General features: G+C 43.7%; 1 protein-coding gene across 20 annotated transcripts in view; it reads left to right on the forward strand.

Moving 5' to 3' along the window:
• Positions 1-2,639: 2,639 nt before the first annotated feature.
• camk2g2 (calcium/calmodulin-dependent protein kinase (CaM kinase) II gamma 2) overlaps positions 2,640-19,422 on the forward strand; it is a 70,050-nt gene continuing 53,267 nt past the window's right edge. For 5 of the 20 annotated variants that reach the window (XM_020047362.3, XM_020047361.3, XM_020047363.3 and 2 more), the window contains exons 1-2: positions 2,641-2,857; positions 4,129-4,223. In XM_020047362.3, the coding sequence (XP_019902921.1) occupies positions 2,793-2,857; positions 4,129-4,223 (160 nt within the window). In that variant the 5' untranslated portion in view covers positions 2,641-2,792. Of the gene's footprint in view, positions 2,858-4,128; positions 4,224-19,422 lie in introns of all 20 variants that reach the window. The other 15 variants (XM_020047369.3, XM_020047359.3, XM_020047364.3 and 12 more) reach the window with 6 other exon arrangements.

Raw genomic sequence — 19,422 nt, forward strand, 5'->3', positions numbered from 1 at the left:
AGGCAGAGACACATTTACACCATCCCATGACAAAGGGTCACCTACTGCCCTAATGTTAAGTAGGTTATTAGCAGAATTCTGTGTTGTAATCAACAGAGTCCGAATGCGTACAGTCACACTGTTAAACAGCTACCAGAGAAACAGCATTCTGCTGATACATACAGTGCAAGTGTTATGTTTGGGTGTTTCACCATAATGACGGCCGATAATGGCTTGCTCATCCTTCCTCTATGCAGAAAGACAGAGCCACACGGCTACAGTGTAGTTAACCACATGCACAGTTTTTTATCGTTTGGGTTTTTCACCACGGACTGATGATGAAAATGTCTAGCCCTGCCTTTCTTGGAACAGAGTGAAAACAAATAAACATAACACAAGTATTTGCAAAGAAGCACTGGATTCCTTGTAATTTTCTGTGAAAGGGGGAGAGTCCATAGTGTTGAATGTGGATGTTCTCAGCTCTTGAATCTCTGCCCATACTCTACTTATCAGTGGTACACACCATGTAAAGCTCACTCCTATTATCCTCACTGTTGGAGCATGAACTAAGAAAAGAGCAGAGGCCCTTAAAAACACATTTCCATCCACCAGCCAAATTGGCGTGATTCTTGAGTGAGTCACTCAACCTCAATAGTTACCCTTCTGTATCTATGTATCTACCATAGAACGTGGAAGCTCCTCGGCCGGCTGCGATGCTAGGTGCCTCCTGGGTACATCAATAATGCAATGTCATATGCTGATGACGACGCAAAAAAAACAGGAAAAGTGAAAAGGGCTCAATCGTCCCAGTTTAGTCGCGTTAGTGTGTGCGATGAGAAGGGTATAGATTCAGGAGACAACCCCCTCACACCAGTACACAGGCACTGGAATTGGTCTAAATAAGAACATAACATTAACATTTGGATCAAAATGTGATTGGTTTAGAGGGCACCTGGCTTGAAAACAGACACTTTCCAAATTAGGCCCATGCATTCCCTCACCCATTAGGCCCATGCATTCCCTCACCCATTAGGCCCATGCATTCCCTCACCCATTAGGCCCATGCATTCCCTCACCCATCACCCCATGATATATTAGGCAGAGAGGAAAGTGGCTAAGAGTGTAACTCCTCCTCCTCCTTCTCTCCTACCAGGAGCTGACATCCCACTGTTACCATCCAGCCCTCAGCACTACGCGCCTCCTGCTGAGGTCTAGTCCGACAGGAACATCACAGAAAGTGCTGCAATTAATATTGAGGCACCTCTGCACTGCTCTAATTAGACTTTCATATCAGTCTGCCTCCCTGTAATTATGGCAGCTCCTGTGTTCAGTGCAAATACTGTGTAATCACTGGCAGTCTCCAACGGCAACGCTGCCTGTCTAAGAAAGCCCATTTTAACATGCCCAGTTCAAACAGAAAGAAATGCTGTCTTTTAGAGAATTGCACTCAAAAACAGGTACACATTGACAAACTATTAAAATCTTACATGTAGCTGATGCCCTTATCCAAAGCAACTTACAGTAGCGAGTCCCCATTGGCAGCGAAACATGAATTGGAGAAATTCGACTTTTAAAAATGTTTACCTTTAACTTGTATTTCAAACAGTGTGTTTACAAAATGTCATACTAAATTAACTGGCCAAACAGCAATCTAGAAAACGTTTAGCTGGCCAATAAGAGGTCTACATGCATGAATAGTTTCAATGACTGGTTTACAACCACACTAGACTATTCTGTTGTTAGGGTACGCCCACATCATTCCAAAACAAAGAAAAGATGTGTGTTAACATATTCATTTACAATTGTAAAGACATTCTACTGATTTTGTAAATTATATGAGTTATTAGAAACAATAAATAAGCACCTTCATGAGAGATGGATGGGGGGAATGTGGGTTAGGGGGCCAATAAAGAAGGGGAATTAAATGGTCTATAAGAAAAGCATGATTATGAATTAAGAATTTCTTGCAGAACGTGTTTGGTCATGACTCATAGATTCCTTTCAACCAACAAAATCTGTCACTTCATGTAAGTTCTCTGGAAAAAATCTTTACAGCATTTTTACAATTCAAATGTATGTAGGCTACTTACAAATGTGTTTGAAGTCTGCAGTAGCCTACTCATTAATTGTTCCAATACAGCATCAGATCACCTATAGGTCTATTAGACTAAAGTTTTTGACTTCTCTTCCAGGATAACGCTGAATGGGAATCAGATTTACATTCAACTGAGATGTGTAATACAGGATTTACACAGAATTTTGGTAGAGGCAGCTTAGCCTCGATCAGTAGCGCTCACCAGGACCATCTCGCGTTACTTTTCTCTACCTCAAACAACACCACCAGCGCCAGAGACAGTACAGGAATCGAGACAAGCCACTCGAAGACACAACGCCATCCTTTTTTTAATCCAGGCTGGACCAATCTAAACTGATTATTGACCCCAACCCGCGGAGAGATGCCCCAGGGATTTTATTCTGGTCGTTGCGGCAGTGCTGTTGGTGATAGCGGGAAACGAATCTGGACCGTTTATTGCTCCCAACCAGACCAGAAAAGAATTGCCAGTGTCGCTCAGGGGCACCCCTTCCGCAGGGACAATAAGCAGACCAGAGTGGCCCCGCCCGCGTCAGCCAAAAGGGGCGTGTCTTCGAGTGGGCTGTCTCGGTTCCTGCACTGTCTCTGCTAGGGCTACTACCACTCCGCCTCCCCTCCCACCATCTAGTCTTCAGTATCTCCCTTTCCCTTGGCGTTAACGAGATCTCCTCCCGAAACCTGAGCAGTCACCGAAACAAGAGGCGATACCCTCCTGCAAAACATGGCTACAATTGTAACCTCAACCAGATTTACAGATGAATATCAGCTGTACGAAGAGCTCGGAAAGTAAGCGACATTAGCCTAACAATATCTCATCCTATTATGCTTACTGTATACCTTTTCCTGTAGGCTTCTGCTTTGTAGACTATCATTGTACGTGTCTATTCCACCGTTGAAAGGTGGTCAAATAAAAAAGGACCCCCGCAGCGAAGTGATTGCTTCAGTCGAATAACATTTTATTAAAATACTCTACATCGCGAACTTGTATCGGAGGGCTCGAGTATGCATGCGATGTGTACGGAGTTTACCATGCCTCGGTGTGTTAAATAGCAATTGGAGACCTTAACGACATCCGCTATAGTGTTGTTCTATCTCAGGGCAACACCTTCTCATAAACATTATTTTATATTTTAAACATCCACGACACATCCCACATACATATGTATTTTTATAATTTCACTTCACTTTCTGTGTTTTCCCCCCAGTATTATATCGAAGACCACGCAGTAAGGAATGCTGCTTGTGTAACGATAGCTGTGTCCTTTGCATCGAAAATGTTTCCACTGTCTTTTCTTCTGTGCATTGTAACAAAAAAAAAGATACAGCCGAGTTACAAAATATATTTCTACTTGGTGGTTTGAGTGTGTTATCTTTTGCAGTTAGCAGTGGTTATGGTGTAGGCGTCCAACTCCACATATAACAATTATTTTCCGGGTTCAACAACACATGACGATATACAATGGATAGTTGATTTGTGATTGTCTTACTATACAATCTAGTAAACTATAGCATACCTTAGCCTTTTGGGATGTTTTTCCATGTTTGTTTTTTTTGTATTCTATACTGACCGTGGTGCTCGTGTTGCTTCTGCACAGTAGTTCCCGTATAGGCTTATGACTCGGCCCTTACAATTTCCTCTGAGCTGACTTTTAAGAAAGCAGCGAATGAGGGAGACACCCAGAAAGTGGCGCGACACATTTCAACTACAGTTTCTGGTATTCTAATCTAAGATATTAGGTTACTACATAATACATCTGTTGTACCAGGGAACGGTTATGAATATGTTCTGCATTCTATCGCATGTTTGCACCTTTGTACAGCATTGGTGGGATATGTAGGAAGAACAGTATCTTTGAGTCATTAGATACAATCTATTCATATTGTAAAGTTTCTAATTTGACAGATGCGGGAAGAGTGGAAACAATTATAACACTGTTTTCATATTTTGCCATCTTTTTGGGGGGAGGGGTTTGTGTATATTGTGACTTCGTGGCCAATATTGAGAGTTGTTGCTGATTTTATGTTTTATGTTGTTTCATTCATTTGTCTCATTTCAGGGGTGCCTTCTCCGTTGTCCGGCGATGCGTTAAAAAATCCAATGGGCAGGAATTTGCTGCTAAAATTATCAACACGAAAAAACTCTCAGCAAGAGGTAAGACGTGAAATATTAAACCACTTACTTTGCTGTGTGCATTAGTTTTTGTTTTGACAATTCAGATATACGGAGGCTTCTGAAAGCATCCAGCCCACTTAACCTGCATCACATTTTTGGGGTTATAAACATAATATATCATTGATAAAATAATTTTTTTGCCATCAATCTATGCAATACCCCATAATGACAAAGTGAAAACAGATTGTACATTTGTGACAATTTATTGAAAAAGAAATCTATTAAAATATGTAATGCACATTACTCCTTTTTATTCAGTAAAAGCTACTTTGACAGCAATCTGTTTCCAGTCTGTTTGTGTCTGCCTCTACCAGTTTGCGCACCTGGATTTCGGCAGTTACACCCAGTCTACCTTTCTGATCCTCTGAGAGCATTGGTGAACTGTGATTTTCAGGGCCCCCCCACAGGTGTTTGATGGGGTTTAAGTCTGGGCTCTGGTCGGGGAACACAGGCATTCGCAGATGTACCCAAATCAACTAGTCATTTTTTGTGCTGAAAGATGAATCTTCGCCCAACACTCTGGATCAGGACCTCTCAGAATTTTGCTCTGTTCATCTTTCCTTCAGTCTTGACCAGTCTTCCAGTACCATGCCACTAAGAAGCATCCCCATGGCATGATGCTCCCACCACCATGCTTTACTATTGGGATGGTATTAGCCAGGTTATGAGCAATTACCTTTTTTCTAAAGACGTATTGTTTGGCAGTCAAGCCTAATATTCCTGCTCTTCGATTTCTTTACTTACTGGCATGTTGTGTCTTTTATTCAGAAGTGGCCACTCCACTGTAAAGGCCTGATTGATGGAGTGCTTCTGAGATGGTTGTCCTCCTGGCAGATTCTCCCATCTCAGCAAAAGCAGGGATTTTCCTGCATATAAAACCCAAAGGCGACCGCCTTCCCAAAATGTTGCACCACCTCTGTGTGCTGGCATGGTTAAACTTAATTTTGTGCTCATATGTTAAATACCAGCGAAGTACTACAGTGAATGTGGCTGTTGGAGGAAGCTTTCTCATGTTAGCATTGTTGCCCAATTTGTAGTTTTCCCCCACACTTGGGCTATTTGGAATGGGCTTGGGTGGTTCAATTTACCAATAGGGTTGTATAGGAAAAAAAAGCATTTGTATGTGTAGGCTACTGTCTCCAACAACATTATATATGCAATTTAACACTATAATTGTTGTATTTTTTCAAGTGTTTAGTCAGATATTCTATAAAGTATATCACAGAGGGGTGTCCGGTAGAGTGCACAGTAGCGGGGTGTGGGGTACCATCTTTGTCTAATTTTTAACCAGGAGAAACCCTGGCAAAGGTTGTTCACAGAACACACAATGCATGTGAGCCCAATTTTTCTTGACAAAGGGTCTGAATTCTCCGGTACATGAGATATTTCAGACATTTCTAAAACATTTGTTGCTTATTTTTTATGGGGTATTGTGTGTAGAATAATGAAAAGAAACACCAAAAAATTGAAAAAGTTAATATTGAATACTTTCCGAAGCCACTGGGCAGTAATTTAACAGGTCAGGGGTTCCAGAACTTCTCCTCTGGCCTCTGAGACATTTCAGTAGGCCAGAGGAAAGGTTTGGAGAAACACTCCAACAAGAGATCAACTATGGACAAGTGTCCACATTGTTGGTTTATCGCCTTACCAATGGAAGTACATGAAAACACTCAGATTAATATATAGTTTGACCTATAATTGCATTGTGCATAGTTACATATATGTCAACTTGTCAGTGAGTGTGTACAAAGTTGTGTGGTGTAGCTAAGTACAAAATTTTTTCTGGAATTTCTCCTCTGAGCTTTTTGGTCGTTGAGGTCATGATGTTCCAGTCTAATTACTGTACCTACCAATGCTTGTGTGTGTGGTCTATTTGTTAATGCTCTACTCCTGCCCTCAGCAACCCAGTGAGATGAATGCATGTGGCCAGAGGCTTTTTAAACCGATCTGGATCACCTATGTGTTGTAATAGCTGTGGTCACAACACTCCTCTGCTTCTAGGGTTACGAAATGTGTTCATGTTTATTTTCTCCAGAGAAATCCGGATAATGCACACATTAAGAGGTGACCTTTTAAGATTTGATTTAACAATTGACGGCTTCACGCCTTATCGCAAAGCTGTTTTTATGTTGTAGTCAAGTACCAGGATAATTGAATCCATAATCCCTCCACCTTGTGAGATACCCTGTTTGGAGACATGGATTCCAGTCAGAAGAACGTGTCCTCTTGACTCACACACTTTGGCGTGGATACATCGTCGTCTCTAGTCTGGCCTTGGCTGGGAGGGCTGCATCGGGATACGTGAGACCTGGCCAATCTGCCAGTGCTGCAGCAGCCCAAACAACAGGCTCCGGATCTATTTCTGGAAAGTGGACACGACTGATACCTGCACGTTTGGGTATCATGTGGGCCCATCTCCTGTTTGCACTTGGCATTGGGGTGGAGATATTAATTAGATTTTTGGGCCCCACCACTTTCCCTCTCTGTTATAGCATGCATTAGGGCACTGAGACGTCAGACAACTATGGCATGCTTGTTAGAATGTAATTATGCCGCAAGTCCATGTTTGAGTCACGCATTATTTAGGGCCGTGGTTGTCGTAGCCCTCGCTGAGGCATCCTAGCTGTCTAGTCTACTCATTGGGCACACTGCTGTCGATATGGCCTCCCTGCCATCTCTTGACAGAGCTTTAATAATGGCCGTGGAGGGGTAGTGGAGTTAGTTGTATTTTTTTATGAGTACTACGGAGGTCAGATAGTGCTCTCCTGTGGGGATGCCAGTTAAATTACAACAGGCCACCTTTGCCCCCATCTGTCACAGTCTCAATGGATGGGAGAGTGAACAAATGATTTCTTCAAAACTGCCTTAAAATAACAACAGCCGGTAATTAGATCTGCTGTGTTTCAGCTGTGTCTGGCAGAGATCCTGTGAAGTAACCTGGCAACTGGGTTCTTGAAGCTGTTCATCATGTTGGCTGGTATAAAATCAGAGGAAATGCTCCGGTCCTATTGAGCTGAGTAAAGAATGGAGAGCTGACCTAAGCCAGAGCCTCTTAACCTCCCCATGATATCTCCCTACGTCTCCTCATGCCCACTAAGGGGTTAGTGTGAGTTTTTGGCAACTAAGCCCTTTACCTACTTAAAAAGATTCAGGGACTCTAGGAACTCTAGGAAACAATGTTCTATAGTCTGTGTGCAGAGAACACCATAAGTTAGCTGATTGTGCTATCATTAGCTTTTCCCATTGTATTTCATTTGTCTTCCATACATGTGTTTGTTTATCCATGAGTCAGCTGACCTCAGCTACTAGCTAGCCAACCAAGCGACTAACAGTGGCAATCAAACAGTTGAAAGTAACGTTGTAACAAAGCTAATAATGGTTGGTACATGCATGTAGTCTTTTCATTGAGTCTTTAGTGAATGCTTGTGTAGTCTAAACTTTGTGTGGTTTGGATGGGCGTTTGGAAAAAGGCTTTGCTGCTTTATACTACTTTGTTTAAACAGAATGGGCATATTTTTAAACACACAAAGTGTCTGACTGGTCTTGTTCAGTGCGTTTCATTGACACCATCATTCTAGCTGTGCTGTCAGCCTGCAAAACGCTCTGTGCTAATCAAATAAAATGTGGTCTTAAGGTCTGAATTCCCAGATCTGGTGACGCCCCTGTATCTATTATCTATGGTATTCTTTCAATAATGTGTTGCTACAGCTTAATTTATGCTTGTTCACACTTCAATTTGTTTGTTCATGCCTACATGTTTTACAATATGATACTAAGTTTAAAAATGCAATAAAAAAAGTGTTAAACAAATCAAAATATATTGATATTTTAGAAGTTAAAGTAGCTACCCTTTGCTTTGAAGATGGCTTTGCACACTCTTGGCCTTATCTCAACCAGCTACATGAGGTAGACACCTGAAATGATTTCCCAAAAGTCTTGTAGAAGGAGTTCCCATATATGTTGAGCCCTTGTTGTCTTTCCTTCAATCTGCAGTCCAACTCATTCCAAACCATCTCAATTGGGTTGAGGTCGGGTGATTGTGGAGGCCTGGTCATCTGATGCAGCAATCCATCACTCTCCTTCTTGGTCAAAAGGCCCTTACACAAAAACAAATTATATTCCCACTAAGCGCAAACCATGGCATATTGCTTCAGAATGCTGTGGTAGCCATGCTGGTTGAGTGTGCCTTGAATATAACAGAAAATCATAGACCGTGTCACCAGCAAATCACCATCACACCTCCTCCATGCCTCACATTGGGAAGCACACATGCAGAGATCTTTGTATCTCTCAAAGGAATGGCGGTTGCAAACAAAAATCTCACATTTGGACCAAAAGACAGATATCTGTGTTTCTTGACCCAAGCAAATCTCTTCTTATTGGGTAGTGGTTTCTTTGCAGCAATTGAACCATGAAGGCCTTTTGTCAGTTGATATTGTCTGTTGATGTCTGTTACTTGAACTCTGTGAAGTATATTTTGTGCTGCAATCTGAGGTGCAGTTAATTGCCGGTTTCTGAAGCATCTAAGTCTAATGAACTTAACCTCAGCAGCAGAGTTAACTCTGGTTTTTCCTTTCCCGTGGCACTCCATCATAGCACTTGATTGTTTTTGTGAATGACCTTGAAGAAACATTCAAAGTTCTTGACATTTTCTAGATTGACTCAACTTGATCTTTTTTTAAGTACGTTTTTCTTTGCTTGAGACGTTCTTACAATAATATGGACTACTACAGTACGGACAGTGATGGTTTTCTGTATACCAACGAATGATTTAAGTATATTATGCTGGTCGGATTTAGTTCTATTCTTTTTATGTTATCGTTTGGCTGAGGTTAGTGAAAATGCATGTGTTTCTCCATATGAGCTCCCTGATGGAGGTTCTTCATAATAATGAAAATTAATTCCACGTCTGAATCTGCCACATGTAAAGTCTACTGCTGAACCTGTTTACCCAGGTTGAACTGCGAGTAACCGCACACCTCTCCACTAGCTGTCTTCATACTCTTTGTCTGATTACTGCAGAAGGGGCTGGCTGGTACATGTTACTCTACCAGAACTGTCCAAATGGCAGTACTTTTGCTCTGTTTACAGCTAAGTTAAACATTGTCCAGCTGATTCATATTTAGTATCAGCTGAAGTCCTTGATGTTTACCTTGTTACCCACATCTTTATACAATGCATGCATAAGTACGTACAGGTTTAATACGTAGGTCTATTGTTGCATAATACACTAATATTATGAACACTTCATTATTTAAGATTATGTCATTGCTCTTTCTAAGCCTTAAAAAGTCAGATGAACATTTTTATGTCTGTTGTAAAAAATATCACAATGTTTTCAGATCATCAGCCAAAACCTAATATTAGACAACAGGCACTGTGAGTGAACAAACAAAATATTGAAACAAATGTAAATAATTAAAGTTTAGCAATACCTAATATCTTTGCGAAAAATGTATCGCCCCACAGTCTATAACTGGTTACATTAACTGTAGGAGATAACTGCAAATAAAGCTTCCTGTAGTTATTGATTCATCTCTAACAGCTCCATAGATGTGTTTTGGCCCACTCCTCCATGCCCAACCGGTTAACTTTAGTGCCATGTGGGTTTTCAAGCATGACCTGCTCATTTCAGGTACTGCCAGAACTGCTCAAAGGGGTTTCCGTCTGGACATTGCCTAGTCTATTCCATATCTTAACATTTCTTGTTCCTCAACCATTCTGATCTTGACTCGCTTGTGCGTTTCGGATCATTGGACGGACATACTCCTTTGCTTCCTGCTGATTCTATCTTTAACACAGTGCTATGTGAGCTAGCATAGCTGTCCCTGCCAGCAAAGGAATCTGAACAGGCAAATCCTGCATATATGACCACCACACTGCATGGGGTTTAACCTGTTACTCGTACTGGTGTGCTGCATGACTGTGTTTGCCTGCTCTGCATGGGTGGCCTTTTTGAAATGCTCCCTATCCACTCATAGCGTTTGCTGTGGGCTGGCAGGGTAATACGAGCGGGGAAATAGGCTTTGCTTGCTGGGTGATGCTACATGCTTGGCTGGATGGTCCTGGGTGATGTTGAATGCCTGCCTGGCTAGTTGGATGATGTGATTGGATGGATGGTCCTAAACCCTTTTAGTCTGAGTCTGAACAGCCTGAGAAGAGGAGGGACGACGAGGAGGGACGACGATGAGGGCCTGGATGCTGTCAGGAGGCTGCTGAATAATTGACGAATGGAAAAGGAGAGGCCTCTCTACCCCTTTCTCTCCCTTTCTGTCTGTTTTTTCTCTCTCCCCCCTCCTCCCCATTTCAGTGAGTGTGTGTCTCTTTTCACACTCCCCGTCTCTCCCCCTCCTCCCGATCCCTCTCCCCTTTCTTCCTCATTGTCTCCTCCTCTCCAAGATCAGCTGACTTATCGTGGGCCCGGCATGTTATCAGGGCCGTGGAAAGCTTCTTCTGCCGGAGAGCGATTGGCGGAGGCCTGATAAACGTAGCAGGACCGCCTTGGTGAATCTTTAATGTGGCATACTGTGAATGTTTAATGACACTGAGCCTAGTGTGTCCGCACATGCGCATGTTACTAACCACTTATGGATAGTGTGTATCTGTGGCTTGATCAGAGGGGATCATCCAGTGTGCATTAGGAAAGGATACTTAGCATGTGCATGTGGAACATGTGGAACCTGAGCGCCCACGTATAAGCATTCGTGTTGATTTAGAATGTTTATAGTAGATGATATCTTCTGGGATGATTAGAAATTATGTCCATCAAAATGGGGGGGGGAAATCCAGATAGCTTATATAAGCTAATTTGTAGCTTGTTTGTGACTGAATATGTTCTGATCATTTGGGTCAGTGCCTGTCCTCTTCCTCAGCATCCTTCTCAGCGTGGTCAGTACTGGTCAGTACTTTCCTGACTCAGACACTGACCTCACAAATGACGTGCTCATTTGTTTCCGTATTGTAGAGCGCTTCTAGTGACATTCCATTCCATTAGACTACATTTCATTATTCTGAATTACATTAGACCATATTACAGTAGACTAGTCGGAGCGATTATTTCTGTTGGAATCCTCATGTGGTCCTCCGTGGTCAATGGTGTGATTTTTGTATTTGAGTCATGCTGGAGCCAGTGCTGATTTATGTATCCGAGCCTCAGGTTTCTATTGCCTTTCTCTCCGCTTGTCATTCCTGTACTGCTGTTGCATATGGAATCCATCTCAGCACTGAGCCTGAATGCCTGGCACAGAGTAAGAATCTAGTTGGTCTGTTTTCTCCCTTCAAAAACTGAAATTGGGTCTCTCTCTCTCTCTCTCTCTCTCTCCGCCCACCCGCTTGGCTGAAACCCCAACCCCTGGAGATGAAGGAATGAAGTGTGTGTGTGTGTGTGTGATCTGAGAAGAATAAAACTCCTCGTACATCGAAGTGTCGAGTCATGATTACTCAAAGTTAGTGGTAGGTGGCTGGACGTGGGAATGTACGGGAACTGTTCAGTGCAATTTACCCAAGCAGAACTGAAAAGGCACCACACTGAAGTTCTCTTATTTGTGACATAACAATGAGGAATGGCTGTTTGTGCTTGTTACTTCATGGTTTTCTTCGTCTAATACCAAGATGGAGGCATTTCGGCCTTGGAAATGGTGTTATTAGATTATTGTTTGACTAATGTTGGGTAAGCTTACTGGAATCTGGTATAACCATTCCAAAGACCGATGAATGATGGTTGTTACTCCCTAAATAGCTCTCTATCATATACCTCTGAAGAAACACAGCATTTACTTCAAATAATTGTGTGTGTGTATTGTGTGTGACAGTTTACAATATTGTAATACAGATGATGGTGAGATGTGTGTGACTCTGGCAGCTCTCGGTTAGAGTACCCTGAGGAATCAAAGCGCTTCCTGAAATTCATGCTGAATAGTAGTGTATGTGTGTACCCCCCTGCCTCACTCTTTCTGTGGTTGGCTGTATTAGTTCCTTGTCGCGAGAGAGGGCGGGCGTGCGCGTGCAGCGTTATAGAAGGTACCTGTGTTTTATAGTGAGCCGGCGAGTTCGGACAATGACTGGATATTCATGCCTCTGAGGCACAGAACAGGATAATCCCATCATGTTCAGGGACACACCGCTTAAACTACTATTATCACTACTACTACTTCTACTACTATTACCACCATTACTATTATCACTACTACTACTACCACCATTACTACTATCACCATGACTTGTTACTATGACAACTACTAATAATTCCACCACTACAATTACTTCCACTACTCCTGCATCTACTACCATAATTACTATTGTATTATTACTGCTGCATCTACTACCATAATTACTATTGTATTATTACTGCTGCATCTACTACCATAATTACTATTGTATTATTACTGCTGCATCTACTACCATTATTAATACTGCTACTACTGTATTATTACTGCTGCATCTACTACCATTATTACTACTGTATTATTACTGCTGCATCTACTACCATTATTAATACTGCTACTACTGTATTATTACTGCTGCATCTACTACCATTATTACTACTGTATTGTTACAGCTGCATCTACTACCATTATTATTACTGTATTATTACTGCTGCATCTACTATCATTATTATTATTATTACTGCTATTCCTGTATTATTACTGCTGCTAGTACCACAACTACCACTGCTACTAGGTCTAATACTACTCACTCTTTCAGATTCAAATGCCTGGCATTTGTTAGTGGAATGACATAATTTTTTGGCCACCCACTAGTCTTGGGTTTGGTGTGGAAAGAGCAAGGGCTGGCCCGGTAATTGTATAACCTTGTAACCACCGATTATCAATGAAGATTTAAAAAAATAAATAAAATGAGCCAGAGTCAGAGGCGACAGCATGTGATGGATTGTTTACTGCAGTTGCTAGGCAACAGAACACAGCCTCCAGCTGCATCAGACAGTGCAAAGGAGGAAATCAGCATGCCTTTCAGCTATTTGAACGATTATAGCGTTGACCGTGAACATTTGCCTGACAAATAACCACGTTGACCACATTTGCCTGACAAATAACATAACCTGAAATTCCATGACGGTCACAGCCCTAATCATATGCAGAAAAGAACCTCATACCTACTTTAAAATTATCCTGAATTCTTACACTGCCCTGTTGTTTGCTTTCGATTCAATCTATCAAATGCATTTTCTAAAGCCCTTTTTACATCAGCAATTGTCAAAAAGTGCTTCTTCAGATACCCTGAACACCAAGCAACAACAAGAATTGATGCTCAGTGGCTAGGAAAAACTCCCTTTTAGGGTCAGAAAAACTAGGAACAAAACCTAGAGATAAGCCAGACTCTTCTCAACGTTTTGGTGAAGATTAAAACAGTATGTTACTTTTTGTCCAGAATGTTTGGGCAGAATCCAGATCAGCAGCACAACTAGGTAGACACAGGCCGGGATGGCCAGGTGGGCTGGAGGCAGTGACAGCAGGAAGCCTCAGGTAGCAACTAGATCTGCAACATGACCAGGACGACTTGGGACATGGACAGCTAGGAGTCATCAGGCCAGGTAGTCCTGAGCCATGGTCCAAGGGCTCATGTCCTCTTTAAGATTCAACAGAACACCAGAAAGATTTCAGAGAGCTTTCCTTGAATCTATAAGTAGGCTGGATCTGAACTTTGAGTATCTGCCCTCTACGGAGTACCGATCCAATAGATCCATTAGAATTCTGTTGACGTTCTATGATTGGCACAAATCGTGAACGTGACTTAATTGTACGTCATGCAACTTTTTCTTAACAATTGGCTCACTTAAATTTAAAGTAGAACTTGCACCATTTATTAACATCAGATTGTGTTGTTGGCCAGTTTGGAAAAATGTTCTATGCCAGTAGTATGCTGTAGTATCAAAGCTCATGACACATTTTGTAAATGCTGCTGGCATCTTGTACTTTTCTGTTCCTGACTATCAGTAGATTATCAGTATAGCTATTTTGTATGTATTCTGTTTTGTGTGGACTCCAAGAACAGTAGCAACCGCATCAGCAAAAGGAAGTGTACATTTACATTTTAGTCATTCAGCAGACGCTCCTATGCAGAGAACTTGGGATCCAAAGTCATCTGTGGTCGGGCTCTGACCCAGCAACTCGTTTTCTGGGACCAATCAGAGTGGTTAAAATGTGTTCGTAATCTAGAAATTGTTGCAGATCCAGGCTCATCGTGTTATGTTGGATGGGAGTAATGAGTTTGGGTAGCCATTGAAGAAATGGAAGAAATACACATGATACCTACAGTTTTCCTGTACTTGATTGATGACATGAGATATTTTATCAAAGTGGCCTGTTGACAAAAGACCAAAAAATAGGGTTTAGGTGAATCTTTCCTTTAAAGCTAGTGCACGGCTGTTTAAACATTTGAGCAGGGATTTTCCCTTTTCCTTTGTGAACTCACTTGCACTCCGATGGGATGGGTGGAAATATATCAGGTCTGACCTTAAACCTACAAGCTCTGACATGGTTAGTTATGGGATAGATTTTGTCAGTGGAAGTCATTTTGAGATCAGAAATGCAACCATGACATAAGTGATTCACTTTTGGGGCAATACTTGTTTTATTAATATCAAAACCTCCCCTACTCTCAATAAAGATGGTTTAGTTTTTTTTTTTTTTTTGGGGGGGGGGGGGGGCAAAGCAATTGCAAAGTCGTCATGTCAGTTTAGGGTTTGTCTCAAAATATTCTAACTGCAGGAATAGACTAACAGTGAAAAGCTTACTGGACCATTTCCAAATATGTTGAAGTAAATACAAAATATGAAAAATGGGAACACAAGGCTAACCTTGACCTGCAGTGTTAGGGCTATAGGCTACTACAGTGAATGTCAGTTAGTAGTATTCAGCAAAACCCCCGGCTCTGCTGCACCTGTTCCTCTCAAACATTTCAGACCCTAGGATTAAAAGTGCTACCCCTCACAGGTGCCTTGCGACCTCCATTATCTTAAAAAGACCCCTAAATGGTTCCATAAAAGGGTGCAAGTGGCCGCTGTGCTGTTTGATAGCTCAGTTTATATGGCTATCTAAGAGCACAGCGGCGTGTTTATTGGCCTGTAGGATACAGTGAACTGGGCTGACACCAACCCTCCCTATGGACAGGATTACACCAGCTAGCAGTGTGGGCCCCTGCTGTTGGACAATCTGCTGGTTATTGTGGCTTGTTTCAGCATGTCCATGACACCAACGAGGGCCACTAAATAGTACAGTGAAGGACACTCTCGTCGGGAGCAACCGTTTCTCTGTGTGAGCTCACTGATAGTTTGGGTTTGACTAAAATGAGATTAGGCAAATGAGAAGGGCCTTATCGGCCAATGTGGCAGTGCAGTCCTCAACCCAACAGTTTATTGTCCTTGTCTAAATATTTGTCTATATTGTGCATGTCTTTATCCACTTGTGACCGTGCTACTCGCAAACACACACACCCTTTTTCTCTGGAGCTCCTCTGAGTAAATATTGATGAACCTTTTGGCGTAATTATCTGTGTGTATATCTGGGCTGGGCTCCCTTTTGACGGATAGCTTTTCCTAGTAGGATCTAGGAGTGGTCCGCTTGCCCCTCGTGTGCTCAGAAACGTGGCACTTCGATATCTTGGCCAGTCACCCCAGGTGGCCGCTCTGCCCGGATGCCTTTGCCGTGGGCTAGTGTGGGGACGGACCCCAAGGCCGCCTCTCGTCTCTCTGGCCTGTCTGTGGCACCGTTTGGCCATCAACCCGGCTATAACCTCCACGCGGCTACATCCCGTCTTCAGCCTGGGCTCGGTTCACCTCGGAGGAGCGCCAAATGGCTGTCAGCACGAGGCAGCCTACGGGTTTTTCGCTCGTACGCCTCGTCTTGAGTGTCAGCACTCGTGATGCGAGCCGCTCCTCCTTCTGAGCATTCCTAATGACTCACGTCCTCAGTGTGCCCTCTGATTTTCTACGTATGAGTGAATGTGTGCGCGTGTGGAAGGAGATGGATATAGCCAGGACTGAAAGGGCTCCTCCAGCAAGCTCCGTCGCCACCCAGTGTGACGTCATGCAGCTAGGCAACAGAGTGGGTTCACTCCGGGATAATGAACGGTGATCAGGCGGATCACAGCCATTAATGAGAGGTGGCGATAGTGTGTCTGTCTGTCTGTCTGGATACAACCTCAGAGTGTGGCCCATCAGACCTGAGGTGGTGGGAACAGAACAGCGTTACCGTGTTCCTAATGTTGAATTGGTCTGACGTGTCTCTTTGCGGCTGACCAGTCACAACCTTTGTTTAACCGCCACCATTTAGGCAGTTGGAAGAGGGCTTATTCTAGCTCCCCAGGCTGACCCCAGTACGTCTCCCGGTTCACCCTTGACCTCATACCGGCGTCTCGCCGGCGGTTGAAAGGGGCTGTGGAATGGGATTCTTGTAACTCTGCACCCAGTCCTCTCTGTGCGTCGTGTACAGCCGGGAGTTTGGGACGTCTGTGTTTGCCTGTCTGCACTAGTGGCCTCATTCAGACAATTATTGTGCACAGCGTGTTGACAAGGCTGTGTCTCACTTGGTTGCCCACGATGTGGGTGCTGCATGCATAAAGCCATCCAGTGTAGCCTGGCCTTTCTGAAGGGAGCTTGAGAGGAAGGGAGGTAGGGAAGACTGCTGTGTGATCCCCCCCCTCTCCCCCCCATATGCGACCCTTGTTAAATAGCGTAGCGGTTGGACTGCCAAGCAACAGGTCCCGCGTTCGAATCTCTTCACAATCAAATCAAATGATGTATTAGGATTTGTTCAGGATAGACAAAAACGTTGCTGGCTACATCCTTCAGTACCTAGGCTACGTTATAGTAAGCCTAAACTAAAACTGTTATATTGTGACTCATTCTGGTGGATTTTCGAGGTACGCTTCTGTTCGTGCTTTCTGGGGTAATATTGGCCAGATCACGAAAGTAGTGGTTTCCACAATTCTCTTGTCTTTTCACTTGACAAGTTATTGTCAATTTCAACTTTTTCAGTTATTGTCACCTCTATTGATAGTTACTTTATCAATGTCATTCACCACTGAAAGAAAAACAAACGTTGTTGTGACATGAGCATGTGCTTGAACCTATTATGAATTGTTTACAATTTAAAAATCTGTATAGCATACATAAACCTACCCTCCAGTCTGTCTCAGTTTTAGATGTGTGGTCTCCTCATACTTGCAGAACTAACCCTCCCACCCACCCTGGACTAGTTAATACTATTCCTGTCTCATTCCTGAAGTTGTCATTGTTTGAATTCAGTCTTGTAAACATTAGAGGCAGGAATCTACACATTGCCCCTTTAATTTGTCTTTGACCAGTTAGCAGCCACATGGTGTTCAGAGAAGAAGTGGATAGGATATCAGCAGTGGCTACTAGGCTGGAAGGGGAGGTGCTACAGAACTGGCATGGCTGAGCTTGGGTGGGCGGACCGGGGGGGGGGGGGGCGGAGATGGGGGATGAAGGAACAAGGGCTGTGAAGGATGATGTCGTCGCATATTCTAGCTTGTGTATTTGTGTATGTATGTATGTATGTATGTATGTGTGTGTGTGTGTGTGTGTGTGTGTGTGTGTGTGTGGAGTTACCCAGGGGGAGATCCATGATTCATAATTCATACAGGTTAGTGAGAGGAGAGCAAAAGATCTGCAGCAGGTGGTAGTTTTGTGGACGGGGGGGGGGGGGGGGGGGGGGTGGGGGGGGGTTATAGAGAGGGATAGAGATTGGTGGGGGGGGGTGGAGGGAAAGAGCAGATTTGGTTCCCTGTACTGCAGTGAGATGGTGGCGTCTGGAGGGTTGCTATGGGCTTGCTGTTGTCTTCGCTACCAATCCACTCTGCACTTTCGCTATGGTGTGTGGTTGTGTGTGCGCGTGTGCGTGTGTGTGTGCATGTGTGTGTGTGTGGGTCTGTATGTCCATGTGTTTGCATTTTGACTGTGTGTGTTTGGGTGTGTGTGTTTTTTTTCTGTTTTTTTCTAGTGTGTATCTGCTTGAAAGAGTCAGAAACAGAGAGGAGACGAGAGAAACCTTTCAACAGGTTTGTCGTGTTGCCACGGTAGCCTGGCCAGGTCACATGTCAATGCATGACAAGACGCGGCTGTGGTCGTTAGCGTCAGTGTTTCGAGAAACAACGTAGTCACTAGTAAATCCTGGGAGTTGGTAACGGCAGCTTGGTTTCCACGGTTCCATACCTCAGTGCCCATCGCTCTCCGATCTGTAATAACACACGGCACATCTGTGGAACAAGCAGCCTCTCTCGGGAAGCTGTGCTAAACTAAAGGCGTAGTTGCCATCCATGTGTTCCCACTTCAGGGTCCTCACGTGCCTGGCGCACTGGACCGGGATCTGTCTACCTGGCTGCCACCGTGGGGTCACGCTGACCTTTTCAGAGGAGCGCGCAGGTGTATGTGCCAGCCTTTTCAGATGAGTGCGTGTGTGTTCATTTTTACTGCCGCCGCACTGAATGAATTAAGATTAACGAAGGAAGAGTGTGTGAGATTGACCAAGAGCAGTAGACAGGGGGAAAAAGTTTGTGAGAGGGGATCGGTTTACTGGTGAGACAGAAAGAGGTGTGAGAGGGTATGAATACTCTGGAATAGATGTAAAGAGCTTGACAGAGAGGAGTAGAAATGGGGGGGTGGGGGGGGGTGTTGGTTAACGAGAGATGTAAAGAGGTGTGAGGGGATTGGTACACTAGAAATTGGGAAAGATGTGATGTGACGTGGGGAGATGTGACGTGGGGAGACGTGGGGTGGGGAGATGTGACGTGGGGTGATGTGACGTGGGGTGGGGAGACGAGACTTGACGTGGGGAGATGTGATGAGATGTGACGTGGGGTGGGGTGACGGGACGTGGGGAGATGTGACGTGGGGTGATGTGACGTGACGTGGGGAGATGTGACGTGACGTGGGGTGATGTGACGTGACGTGGGGAGATGTGACGTGACGTGGGGAGATGTGACGTGACGTGGGGGGATGTGACGTGACCTGGGGAGATGTGACGTGGGGTGATGTCAAGAGAAGGTGAACGGTGCATCTAGAGTGATAGATGGGAAGATAGACGGGACAGCAGTGGACTCTTTGTCAGCAGTGGACTCTTTGTGGATTATCACTCTCAGCTGGTCTGGAGCTATTTCTGGGAGATAAATATGAATGAATAGATAAGACGTATATAAGTCT

This window comes from Esox lucius, chromosome 6, assembly GCF_011004845.1.
Source record: "Esox lucius isolate fEsoLuc1 chromosome 6, fEsoLuc1.pri, whole genome shotgun sequence".
Classification (NCBI taxonomy): domain Eukaryota; kingdom Metazoa; phylum Chordata; class Actinopteri; order Esociformes; family Esocidae; genus Esox; species Esox lucius.